The sequence below is a fragment of the Melitaea cinxia genome, chromosome 13, assembly GCF_905220565.1.
Source record: "Melitaea cinxia chromosome 13, ilMelCinx1.1, whole genome shotgun sequence".
NCBI classification, from domain to species: Eukaryota; Metazoa; Arthropoda; class Insecta; order Lepidoptera; family Nymphalidae; genus Melitaea; species Melitaea cinxia.
The window spans coordinates 2,530,880-2,545,797 of record NC_059406.1 but is presented as its reverse complement, the minus strand read 5'-3'; the positions used below and the strand labels follow the sequence as shown (position 1 = coordinate 2,545,797).

General features: G+C 33.6%; 1 protein-coding gene across 1 annotated transcript; it reads left to right on the top strand.

The window, feature by feature from the left end:
• The first annotated feature begins 4,317 nt into the window (after positions 1-4,317).
• LOC123659228 lies at positions 4,318-5,505 on the top strand. The gene has a single exon (XM_045594477.1). It carries the CDS (start codon positions 4,318-4,320, stop codon positions 5,503-5,505), a length of 1,188 nt encoding a protein of 395 aa, XP_045450433.1.
• The last annotated feature ends 9,413 nt before the right edge of the window (positions 5,506-14,918 follow it).

The following is a 14,918-nucleotide window of genomic DNA, read 5'->3' as shown; positions in this document are numbered from 1 at the left end:
AGGAAGTTTAAAAAGTACTCATCAGCTCCCGGATAAATTAAATGTGTATAATAATTAAATGAAACCATACGACAATCACAAGTTTTTTATTAAAAAAGAATCATCAAGATCGGTTCACTCAGTAACAAGTTATGAGGTAACAAACGTAGATAAGAAAAAAAAATACAACCGTATTGAGTACCTCCTCTTTTTATGTCGGTTCAAAAGATATTTTTTATTATTGTTTATAGTTCATTATACATATAAAAAGTATATAATTGCATGGCCTCTAATTCCCTAATCGCTAATATGTACTATACGAGTGAAGAATATTTGGGTTAAAAAAAAATAGTTGACCAGGATGAAAACAGTGAAAATAATCAACGTTTCTAATTCTGTCACTTGGCTTAGAATTACGCTGCCATAAATATTAGTGTATTACGGGCTGGTTCTCCAATTCCATTTCGTCAAATAATTTGCAGTACTCAACGTATTACTTTAAATTTTAAATTCTTCATTTTTAAAATTGTGGTAAGTAAATGCTACCTTTTCAAAAGTGCTGCTTTCTTTGTTACTTCTCGACTTATAGTTCGCGTCGCCTTTATAACTCACCAAAGGATGACAAACTAGAACTTTGTGGTTATCGTTCTTAGTGCCAGTGAGTTTCGGACTCGAACATAAAGTGAAGAATAATTTATAGATAGAAATATCCGTCTAGTGCGCTATAATTGACATCAGATAATATCAAGCACATTATCTGCAGAATTGTTACTTGTATTGAATATTTATAATTTAATAATAAAATAAATAAAATGAGTAGAAATATAAAAAAAAATCATAAATCTATCTTCAAATTGTTGAAAGGCGATCAAGTGTAGAATTTTAGAGAAGTAAAAAAAAAATTGAAGAAAAAAGAAGATAAATTAAGATGGCTGGAATAGTTTGTAAAATAATTATTTGAAAAAATAGCTACGAATTTATTTAAGTGGCTTAGATTGAGACTTGCAAAATATATGTAACAACTTTGAAGTCCTTATGTCAATATCTGTTTTTGGAGAATTTCTTTCTATTTTCGCCCACCGCTTGGCAAATGAACCTACCGATTGCGTCGTCACCTTCGTCAGCGTAGCAGACACAGTGTTAGTGTGTCTTGTCATCGCTACTACCGCATGAGTCATAATGTCCTGGATTTGGAGTCTCTCGGTCTTTGTCTGGATGATGACGACCTCGCCGTAAGTTTGCCTTTCTGCTTCGTTGATGGTCATGACGCGGAATCCTTTGCCGGTCCCGTATCCCCGGTCTATTAGGAATTTTTTATCTTCCTGCGTACCAAGTATAAGGGATCTTGATGAAATTTTCGGTATTGCTGCGTCAGTGTATATCTTCAGTCTCAGTGGGGTTGGACGAGTACATGTTTATGTAAACCTCGCAGATGACATATACAAAATCCTTGGGACTCTTGTATGTGCAGAGCAACTTATGTGAGATGTTGGTTGTCAGGTAAGGTCTACAGTATGTCCATTTCATTAATTTGGACGATTTTATCAACCGTGGATTGTTCGCTTTGCTATTTACGGTCTACAAGCCTATAACCCTCTGAGACAAGTTTTAAAGAAACATTTAATGTTCAGAAGAAAAAGTAACACTCAATCACGTAAGCCTGTTTTGATGTTCCTTTTTTCGAATATTTAAAAAAAAATACAAACTTTTAAAATATGATTATAAGCGTTGAAAGTTTATTATAGCGTCATGTTTATTGAAGCAGTGGAGTATGAAGTGAACTGGTCCGAAACAACTTTATAAGCGAACGCTTTTTGGCAATAAAAATATTTATACAGGTTACCTTGATGTCGTGAATGTGCCTAAAATATCAATAAATATTAAAAATCCTATACATTTAAATAGATAAATAATAAATAGAACCTTAAGTTAAATTAATACACAAAAAAATATGCAGTTGACAAATTAAAATTAATGACAATTAGGAATTAATATATCGACACAAAAATTAAGGTAAGTAATAGCTAGAATAAACAAAAATCAATATAATTTAAAATGGAACTTAACTACAGATGGAAAGGTACTAAAGAAGAGTGTTTTTTATTGGTGACTTTATTTAACATATTAAATGGTTTAGGGCGTTTCACGGTAAAAGAATTAGAGTAAAAAATTTTAGTTAAAAATTTAGAATTTAAAATTTAAATTAAAAATTTTAAAATTAGTTTAAAAAGTTTTTAGTTTAAAATTGAGAACAACCTCGTTTCTTTGAAGTCGATTATTGAAGTCTATTAGAAGTTAAGAAATTAAGGAACGGGGTGGAAACTTCAGGATTATGTTATTATTTGTATTGCAGTTGCAAATTGATCAATTTTGGTACTGGGCAGTGGCTTCTACTGCTTACATTAAGACTAAAGTTCCCAAATTTCTCTCATATACAGATATTCTGCAGTAAGAGTTTCATTATATCTACAGTCAGGTACGAGCATCCATTTTTATACTGATTATGGATATTACATTAATGGCAAATTTATGTATTACCAACACTGTATTTATAATTATATATCGTATTATTAAAAAAAAACCTAATACGCTCTGGACAAATGCTATAAAGAAAATATAAAACTCTTAGAAAATGAGCATAACTTCATTCATTATATAAAACCTTTATATAGCTTTGTTATAACATCATTTGTAATATTATGAAATATCCAAGTCAAGACTCATAAAATATTGGCCATACTTCAGACTTTGATATCTAATATAATTTATTTTATTCAATTAATTTTCAATTTACATTTTAATTTAGAAAAAAATGAAATGCAATAACCTGATAACAATTTCTCTAATACCTACTTAATTAAAAGATGAAAGCAGAGGGCGTTTCCGAGTTCAAAGAGATCAATCAGGTGTCAAATTGGCTAAATTATAGCTTTTATCATTGAATATCACAAAAACAAAACACATGTGTCTTTATAAGACTGCAGCCACCGCTCCTAAAGGCTCTTGCAGAATTATTATACATTACAATGCATTTATGCTTGTAGTTACGTGGTGTGATTGTCAAGAACTAGGATGACATTTGACTCCAGCTTTTACTCACGTTGATTTCATTACTCGTAACATTTAGGAACATTAGGTCGTAACATGTCGTTTTACAGCCTAAAACTGTCTTCAATAAATGAGATATTTTTCAAAAGAGCTAGTTATTTAATAAGTTAACTCCTGTGATAAGCGTATTCAAACAAACAAAGATCTTCATTTTATTATATACGTCTCATGCGATTTCACTCGAGTTTACGATACTTCTTAGATTAGATGTCATGTTTACTGCTCCCGTCTTCAATTTCGTTTTGTTTGATGTTGTAGACTTCATTTTCTCCGATAAACATTTGACATAAACATTTTTTTCGACATTGCTTAAGATTTATTAGATTAACGCCTTTCTATAAACAAAGTTAAATTTAACATTTATTAATATTTGATTCAAACAACGACGAAATTAAAGCATCGTTTTGACTACGAGAGCTGCCCGGTATCATTCGTTAGTTGAAGCATTCGAATGCATTCGCTTTACGAATGGAATCGGCGGAACTGAGAGGGTTATACGACTGTTGTCACAAATGTTTTCTACCCCAATGCCATTGAGGTACACAGAATTATAGGCAAAATAAAGGTGGATAGATTTGTCGCCCAGATGTTGACAGGGCACGGAGGGTTCACTGGGTACTTGCATCGCTTCAAGTGCAAGGTGCCCATTGTATGCCTGCGGCCCTGCAAGTTTTGAGTCTGTCTTACAGGTCCTCCTCGATTTCTCGATCATCCTGTATAATCGCGTCGAATGTGAAAATCGGCTAGGTGGGGTGGGGGTGGGGTGGGGCCATTTGTAAAAATTATTTAAGCGAGATAGTTAAAATAGGGTCATATTCTTAAAATATTTCATAAATATGTGTAAGTTAGCAAACAAAAGAAACAGCAAGTAGGATTGTATTGTAAATATATTATAATAATATTTTGTACCATATGAATATTTAATTGATAAGTTCGGAATATGTCCACCGTATATATAATTGTAATAAGTTAGTAATTAAGTTTGTTAAGCCAGTAATAGTTTGTCAAAATATAATAAATAATAATCATTTGCAGTAGATTCATTAGCACGTGTAAGTTAAGTTTAAATTGTAGCCGTAGCATGGTTATAAAAAAATGTATAGACAGCACATATTTTTTTAAAGGTATTATTATGTATTTACGGTTAGCAGAGATGGACTATATAACGGACTTGAAAGCATTGGGTGTCCATCAAAACTTCTGAGCCTGACGAAATGCTTCCATAAAGATATGAAAGGTTCTGTCATATTCAACGGAAACACATCCGGTCCGTTCGAGATGCGTAGAGGTGTGCGACAGGGCTGCGTATTGGCCCCTACCCTGTTTGGTATATTCTTTTCATTACTCTTAAGAGAAGCGTTCGGCAATGACCAACAGGGTATCCATTTTTATACGAGGACGGATGGGAAGCTCTATAACATCACAAAACTTCTCAAATCCAAGCGTAATCGCGAGGACATTTTTGTAGACAGCCTCTTATTTGCCGATGACGCAGCTTTTGTCGCTGACTCCGCTCTCGAGCTTCAGACCATATTGGACAGGTTCGCCCGGGCGTGTGCACTGTTCTCAATGACGATAAATGCCAAAAAAACCGTTGTGATGGTGCAGGGAAGCACGAAAATACCGAAAATTACGTTGGATGGCGTGCCCCTGGCTGTCGTAAACAAGTTTACGTATCTAGGGTCTACCGTGTCGAACAATCTCTCGCTTGATGCGGAGATCGATATTCGTATCGGCAAAGCGGCGACCACCTTCGGGCAGCTTAATACGAGAGTATGGAAAAACAAACATCTTACCACGCGTACCAAGATGATCGTCTATCAGGCATGCATCTTGAGTATTCTCTCTTACGGAGCTGAAACCTGGACGACGTACGCGAAACAAGAACGTCGACTAAACGCCTTCCATATGCGCTGTCTTCGTAACATCTTGGGCATATCCTGGGAGGACAGAGTTACCAACGAGCGGGTTCTTAATATTGCACAGCTGCCTAGCTTCACAGCGTTACTCAAGCAGAAGCGGTTGCGTTGGCTAGGGCATGTGCATCGAATGGAGCCCTCGCGCCTGCCTCGGCGGATCTTGCTTGGTGCTGTAGCAAACGCAAAACGTAACTTGGGGAGGCCCATGCTACGGTTTAAGGATTGCGCTAAACGAGATATGCACGCCTTTGGTATCGACCACCAAAACTGGGAAGCAGTTGCCGAGAGTCGTGACGGATGGCGTAAAGTTGTTGTGGACGGACGCAAGATACACGATCAAGCTTGGTTTGAGACTTTAGCGGCAAGAAGAACGCGACAACAACAAGCTTCTTCCGTCGCTGACACCACCCGGTTTACCTGCAGGGCGTGTGGCAAAGGTTGTCGCTCACGTATCGGCTTATTTAGTCACGAAAAGAGCTGTGTAATTAACTCAAGCTGACACTGTTTAAATCGTCTGCAACAGACGGATTGAGGCCAATGATGATGATGATATTATGTATTTATAGTTTATTTATATATTATTGTAATGGAAGACCAAGATTAATATTAATTACCTATATGACAAGTTTTGTAATATTAAACTTTTATTATTTGGTTTTTTGTTTAAATGAAAAATCCACACCTTCTACCCCAAATAACAATAGAATAAAAATTTAGTTTTTAACGCAGATGGGAACTCCAACCCTAATGCGAAGGGGGGGAGTGAAAGAAAGAAGAAGTATGAGGAATAAAAGTACGAAAGGAATAACTCCGAGAACTAGTATAAAAGAGTACCCACCCATGTTGGAGGAAAGTATTAAAAAAAATCGTACATATTCCGAATCAATTCCCTATTACTTATATATCCGGGCATACCATTTACAGATCGGATTTAATTAATCCCATTCGGTATGGAAGGCTGATAGTGTCGAAAATAGCGACGTTAAATTTTAGTTTAAAGGGATTGAAAATAGAATTTTCCCCTGGATTTGGGTTATCAAAGATTTTGTCGTGCGACCACCAGACGTCACGGCGTTAATTGGATATTTTACATCGACTCACTTTTTGTTTTAGATCTTGTTACAAAAAAATTAAAGACATGTAAATGTATAATTGAATTATTGAAGATTTTTACAGCGTAGACGGAAGATTTTTATATGTGTAGGTAACTAAATAAAATATATATGTATATTTTTTATATTTAAAAACTTTATTGACAAAAAATAATTATGTATAAATATTATAATTACATTCTTATACAAAACTAATATCATCTTATAAATATATACCTGATAATAACTTTACCTGATAACTTTAAATATTGATATTGTTCCATTTTACGAAATTTACGCGGAGTATAAAATTTCGCACACTTATAGTTTCGCACACTATATAGATAAGAAGTGCAGAATGCTCACTTTTTTTTTAAATTATGCATAAAAATTACATTAAATCAAAAAAAAAAAACATTACACACACTACCAAGTATTCGACACACACGCTTATTATACATTTTTGTTGATTGTCAGTCTGTAGTCAAATTGAATTTTTTTAAAAAAGGTTCTTTATTTTCAATATTTTTTTTTAATTTAAATTTTTAATTAGGGTCGAATTTCATATAATTTAAAAACCATTATTGAAATTATCGAAACCGTAAAATGTTTTAAATTATTCCACAACAAGGTAGGCTAGAACAGTATGTAAAGTGAAATTGAGACAACGACTCTAAAAAATGCCACAAAAGGATTGAAGCAATTTCAATATGCTGGGAATATATAGATGGATCTCGTAAACGAGTTTCGATTACCGCTCCTATCTCACACACGTCGTGCAGAAGATGGATGACGCAGCTTCCGCTTATCTTGCTCGTTTTGACGGGCCTTAAATACCTTAAGTGGATTTTTAATTTCCATATATCTTCATATATTCCTTAGATATAGGTTTTAATAACTTTTTGTAATGTTAATTATTTGTTTATTTATTCTTATTAGGATAGACCCTTAGACTTAAAAAAACGGATCCCTGGTTTTCCTTATATAATATAAGACAGAAATAATAAAATGTATATTATACAATTTATGTAAATTTAATATCAAAAAATATGTTACTGTTGGAATAACGTTACGAAATACTTTAAAAAAAAGTAGAAGTTATAGATATTAAATTATAAGAAAAGATTAAAAATTCTATAAATTGAAATACTAAAATTTTATTGACATAACTAAAAGTGATCAATGTTTTCATTCACAAAAAAAATAATATAAAAATACATATTGATTCATAGGAAAAAAGTTCAATAAAATTTTATTTGTTAATTACAAACATCTCTCTTTCATTGCGAAATACAAAACATTTAAATTATATTTCTTTTCTTAATAATTCATCATTGTTAATGTAAGAGTCGATTAGGAGTCCATAAAGTCGTTGGTATTGTTCTTCCTATCAGTTCCTCTTATCGGCACAGCTGTCTCGTTATCTGTAACATAATTTGTAGCTTGTGATAAACCATTTTATTAGACACGTATATCTTATGGGATGTATCACTGTGGGTCGTAGAGCAAGGCTAAGGCTTTCTGATAACTAGTTTAATATCAATGACCGAGTGAGGATAAGCTTGACTTATTGCTATTAAAAATTACCAATTGTATCGTCTTTTTATAAGACAAATAAACGAAACTGGAAAATGTGAAAATTTGTACCTAAAAATGTTGTAACAGTATTTATTTACCTATTTGTTCAGAGGTAAGGTGTCAAAAGCTAGTGTTCCTAGCAAAGAGGTATTTGTTAGGAAGAAAATATCTTTCTAACCTATTTGTTTTTCACTATTATAATCTATATAAATAAAAATGAATGTTGCCAAGCGCATAACTCGATGGCTCGACTAATTCGGCTAACTTATTTTTTGTATGTTTCGTAAGGCCCACGGGAGGTTTTATTAGGAAAAAAAAATTAACTATTAACTTTTGACAGAACGAAGTCTGTCCGGGCAGCTAGTTATTAAATAAATGTTTTAAAAACTTTATGTCATAAAAAAAAGTGTACTGTGTGGCTACGGTACTAAAGAATATAGCCACCTCCTCTCTTCCCGTGGGTGTCGTAAGAGGCGACTAAGGGATAACACAGTTCCACTTCCACCTTGGAACTTAAAAAGCCGACCGATGGCGGGATAACCATCCAACTGCTGGCTTTGAAATACACAGGCCGAAGACGGGCAGCAGCGTCTTCGGTGCGACAAAGCCAGCCCTACGGTCACCAACCCGCCTGCCCAGCGTGGTGACTATGGGCAACACACATGAGTTCACGTTATTCTTGGTGTAAACTCGTGAAGGCCTATGTCCAGCAGTGGATTGTATAGGCTGTAATGATGTCATAAAAAGTATGAAACATAAAATTAAACTTATCATATTTACTGATTAAATTCCTAATAACCTACGGTAAGAATAGGAAGAAAATTAGAAAATATAAAAAACGAGCATGCTTTAGATAACACGACCGAAGTAAAACTTCTTTGGCGCCTACAATTATATACGAAACGTTACTCTCTCTCTTTCTCTTTTCACTAACTTATATCACCCTCTCAACTTCCATTCGCGTCACCCGATCACACTTTGCATAACGCTCTCGTCACGTACCTATTCACCAACTTACTCCGCAAGTCAAGCGTGCGTAAAGAAGCGTTACTTCAAAAACTTATTATAATGCAGTTAATCTTTTACAACAAAAACTGATATTAACAATCTAATAGTTCAATAATGCAAATGTAGCAGCGAGAGAAAAATAGTTCACAACTAGAAATTACGAATAAATAAAGAGAAAATCCCATACCACCTTATCATTTTTGCTTTTCTAAGTCGTAGTAAGTAAGTAAGTGTAGTGTTCCTACATATGGTATTTCTAAAAAGTAAAATTCATTGGTTAAAATTTAAACCGAAAAATCATTTAGACGACGCGTTGGTGTAGTAATCAAAGCGCCAGCGGTCGCGGGTTATATTCCCGTTCACGACAGACATTTGTATTGGCCATTTGTTTGTCGTGGTCTGGGCGTTTGTGCTTGTGTGTGTTTCCAAACCCCCAACACAGGAGAACATCCTACTAGGGGCCGTTGAGTGTGATGCGTTTATTTATTATTTATTTATTTTTTACAACACAAGTTCGTGTACACACCAAGTTATCCTTAAGCTATCGCATATCCCGTTTATGACTATCATTGTCTAAATTCTCTGTCATCATCGATACGGAACATTAAATACATTTATAAAAATTGTCAGTCTATCCGAGTGCCACGTGAAAATCGTAGGATGAATTTTAATGTAAAGCAGTATCGTGATAGCTCACGATTATTTTCCTGATTTTCGAATATTTTGTGAAACAACCGTGAAAAACCTTCAAAATGGATGAAAATGCTGTAAATTTATTATATTTTACACACAAACATTACACGTACGTATAAAAAAAATAATGGTTTTTTAATAGAACAACTCGATAGCAAATTTCGGACAGTAAGATTGAAAAAAGTGAAATAGTTTGCTGGTTAAATATTTGAAAATATATCCTTGTCAATTTGAACCACAGCAAAGTGAAAGTAAAATAATATTTCGTTATTATCGAATACCAAACACGATTTTTTTGTGTACAATTATATAATACATAACGATACTAAAATTATATATATAACATAAGCAAAAAAATAAAGTATTTGGTGGGATTCCAAACCCATTCACTTCACACACACTTGATCTGAATAATGACGTCACAACTCAAACCTGACTTTTAAGATTATGTGGCTAAGGAATTTTATACTAATATAGTATATCCAATAATTGTACGCTGTGTGGCTGCGGCATTATAGAATATAGCAACTCCCTCTCTTCTCGTGGGTGGCGTAAGAGGCGAAAAAAGAGAAAAAAGAATTCAACTACCACCTTGGAACTGTCAAAGCGAACCGATGGCGGGATTACCATCCAAGTGCTGTCTTTCAAATACACAGATCGAAGACGTGCAGCAACATCATCGGTCCGATAAGGCCAGCATTGCAATCACCAAGCTAGCACCAGCCTAGCGTGGTGACATGGGCAATAGTCATGAGTACAGATAGTTCAATAGCGATAGTCAAAATTTTACCAGATTATAACAATAAAGTTGGTGATTTTAAAAATGATAAATTCGCTAAGTACAGCTTTCATTTCTGTACAAATCACCAGTAAAAATTAGTAAAAATGTAACCAACACTAGTTCACTAACTTAAATGTTTTCAATTTAAAAATCAATCCTATTTATTAGTTTTAAATGAAACGAAATAAATGTTTTAACGTATAAAACTTAAACATCTCCTTTGTATTATTCCAACTGAACTTAAAAATCGAACATTTTATGGAAGTTAGAAACTTTCTTTATAAAGGGTGCTTAATTAAATTGTAGGAATATTTGATTTTTTTTTTATTAAATCTTTCAAGTTTTCAATCAAAACTGACAGAATGGGAGTAACTTCATTACTCAAATAGACTTATTGAATACTTTCAAATTAAAAGATCGATTTGATTTTTGTGTTTCGGTATGAATATTAATAAGATACTTTGATTTTGTTCCAATCAAAAATAACAGAAATGAAACAAAGCAATTTTTAACCGACTTCCAAAAAAGGAGGAGGTTCTCAATTCGACTGTATTTTTTTTTTTTTTTTTTTATGTATGTTACATCAGAACTTTTGCCCGTGTGGACCGATTTCGACAAATTTTATTTAATCGAAAGGTGGTGTGTGCCAATTGGTCCCATTTAAATTTATTTGAGACCTAACAACTACTTTTCGAGCTATATCTAATAATGCGTTTTTACTTGACGCTTTTTTCGTCGACCTACGTTGTATTATACCGCATAACTTTCTACTGGATGTACCGATTTTGATAATTCTTTTTTTTTTTGGAAAGGGGATATCCCTAGTTTGGTACCGTGATAAGGAAACCAGGATCTGATGATGGGGTCCCAGAGAAATCGAGGAAAACTCTCGAAAATCCGTAATAGCTTTTTACTGGGTGTACCGATTTTGATAATTTTTAATTTAATCGAAAGCTGATGTTTATCATGTGGTCACATATAAATTTTATCGAGATCTGATAACTACTTGTTGAGTAATCTTTGATAACGCGTAGTTACTTGTTATTTTTTCGTCGATCTACGTTGTATTACTTGTCGATGTAATTGAAGTCGGTTTTTTTTTTCGTTTGCGAGCAAACACAATTTTTAATGACAGCGAGTTTTTTTTAAATATGTGGTTTTACAATTGAAACTTTGGTATTGTTTAACCATATGAAAGAGTCTTCAGAGGAAAGCAGAAAATTATTATTGAAAATTTCAATGGCATTTTTAGGAAAATGTGAAAGAGAATAAAATATTAATGATGGATTTTTTATTCTTTCGTGCATACACTACTGAAATAATTGTAATAAAACTAATTACGTAGATTGGAAATCCAGAATAAAAAATAGTCTACTTTTGTATCCCGACAGTCCCACGGGATCGGAAATAGCGCTAGTTAAACCGCAAGGTACAATTGTATTTATATATAGTTGTATTCATTTTATTACGTCGAGTAAAAAATTACTTTAAATCTTAAAAAAAATATATATTAAAAATAACTGCTAGCGATTAAAAAAATTTACAAACAAAATTAAGGCAGTTCAACCCATCATGGCCCGCGGTGCCATGTTTCCATGTAGTTGTAAACAAACAGGTTTGATTTGTGAGACAATGATGTGATAGCCGTCATTCGAATTACGTTTAACTGTGCATGTGTAACTGAAAAAAAAATTGCAGTTTTAATGCATACATATTTTATTTATATTTTAAATTTGGAAAAACGAGTTTTATCGAAGTTAACGAGCGTTCTTGTCAGAAACTAGAGTTACATATACGCACACATACACACAAATATCTTAATATATATAAATCTCGTGTCACAATGTTTGTCCGCGATTAACTCTTAAACTACTTAACCGATTTTAATCAAATTTGCACACCGTGTGCAGTTTGATCCAACTTGAAAGATAGGGTATATTTTGTTTTGATATTTGTAATTATTATATTTAAGAAAAAAAATAAGGCGATACGAAGTTTGCCAGCATAGCTAGTAAACATTATAAAATGTACCAGTCGCAAATAATTACAATGACGTGGTTGTTACTACTGGTTATGGCTTTTAATTTTATCTACGGTAGTCGGACAGTACATAGCAATGATAATTGAACATATAACCTAATAATAGGTTTAATCAGCCTCAAAGCCTCTGTTTTAATAGCATTAATTTGCTACAGTGTAATGTATTATTAAGACGACCGTTCTTTTGTCAAACTATTGTACACAAAGAGGCTTTGACGCCAATTAGGGCTTTTATTAGTTGATTACGAAATTATCACTTCTGAGTATTGTTTTGTCCCGAAATCTTCGAGCGTTCTAATAATAGCTTTACGGGGTAAATCATCTATATACTAATAAATGGAGAGCCGGTTTTCTTGTTCGGTTATACTGCGAAAACTATTGAACTGATCGGAATAATACTAATAACATAAGATGCAGCGTGTTTGTAGGGAATATATCCGCCAACCCGCATTGGAGCAGCGTGGTGGATTAAGCTCTGATCCTTCTCCTACATGGGGAAAGAGGCCTATGCCCATTAGTGGGATATTACAGGCTGAAGCGAAATAAAACTTATAGCGCGATCAGGGTGATATACCACATACCAGATAATACCAGTTTAAACTGGAATAGTTTACGTGAGTGGTAAAAATGAACCTCGGCTCCGATTTAAAAGGCGACACTGACGTTGATTGATAGCGCCTCACAGCTCCTGGGAAATTAACCCAATGAGTCCCGGACAAAAACAGATCTTACTTATTCACTTGATCGATAAACGAACAAAATGGCTGCGGTTGTTACGTAATTAACGGCCAATTAATGACTTTCGCGGGCGGTCGAGTGTGAAATTGAGAAAAATGTGTCACGTAAATAGTATAACTGCTTTATACGTGACATAACCTGATGGTTTGAAATGTTAAACTTTTAAAATGTTAACGCGGCCTAGAGTACTCCACCCTCGTTATTTGATTGAAATAAACACAACTAAACTGTTATCAGGAACATTTTTATGAGATGATCCTTTAATTTTATTTCAATTAGACAACACTTTTTTTAAATAATTCAATTTTGAATTAAATAATAAAATATTTATTGAAATTGATGTGATTTTATTTACTCTCTCTACCGGTTATAAGAGGAGTGATACATTTTTTCCAGAGAATCTCTAATAAGGAGACGATTACCACAATAATTTTATTTATAAAATCTACATATTTTTTTGTTTTACTTAAAATAAGTTCAAGTATCAAAAATCTTACTGTTGATAAATCCAAAAAAAAATCATAACGTTTCAAATTTAAAACACGTAAACCATTAACTAAGTTTCCCATCATTTTTACTTTTTCATTTAAACATTGTTTACCCTGACTTTCATCGTCTAGCCTCGTGGTTCGTTCATACGTTTTCGATAAAAATATAGCCAAAAATAATTTCGAAGTGAATGATTTCTCCTCTTATCCATGGCGAAATATCAGAGGATCATCTATCTTAATTTAACACAACAAAGGGCAAAGCTCGAATCACGGACCCTTTAGAGAGTTGTTCATATTGAAAAGATACTTAAGTAAACTTTTCGAAAGTATTTATTTTATGAGAATATTTTTATTATTTCTGCAAATAAACAAACTTTATAATGTTTTTCGTTTTAAATCAATTATTTTGTTATTCATGCTTCAGCCTGTAATATCCTACTACTGAGCATAGGCCTCTTTTCCCATGTAGGAGAAGGATCAGAGCGTAATCCACCATGCTGCTCCAATGCGGGTTGGCGGATTTTGTTATTCACGAGTAATTAATTAGATCTAAGCTTCAAACCGTAATATCCCACTGCTGGGCATAGGCCTTTTCCCCATGTAGAAAAAGGATTATAGCTTAATCTACCACGCTATTAGAATACGGGTTGGCAAAATTTTCCCTACTATGAGTAACGATCGCTATCAGGTGTATATAATAACAACCGGAATCGACGGCTTAACGTGCTCTCCGAATCACGGTGGGGATACACGCAAGGACTGCACGAACACCCAGACCACGGCAAACATCTGTATGGCCGATACAAATGTTTGTCATGTGCGGGGATCGAACCCGCAACCGCCTAACTAAGATCTAAGTTTTAGTTCCTACATAGATAAAAAAATCGACTCATTTCAACTAATTTTGAGGGTGAGAGCTAGTTTTTAAAAGTGTATATGAATATGGAGAGGAATGTGAAATATTTAATAATAATAATAATAATAATAATAATAATAATAATAATAATAACCCCCGGCCGTTTGATCTCCCTGCCGGGGCGTATTCCTCCACCCGCTTATATTTATATATGTAAGTATAAGTAAATTTACTATATTATTTATATAAGTAGTTATTATAATATATGTATCTATTATGTATTGGGCGGGCGGAGTGACATTCAGTATAATAATAATAATAGCTTTATTTGCAAAACACACTGTTCCTAACATACACAATATATGCATATACATATAACATCAGAGGCAGGCATTACAATCACTCTTAGGTCTAATACAATATATGAGTAATAAAAAACAAAAAATAAAAAAATAAAATAAAAAATAGACGATAAAAGAAGATAGTAGCGCGGCGACAGTGTGTCTCACAAAAGGTGGGACCTCAGCTATTCTCAGGACTAAAAGCCCTGACACTGGTTTTCAGGACCACCATTCGTTTTCCCATTTTGGCGGCAATGATAGAAAGATAATTAAATAATAATGCGAAATTAACGTT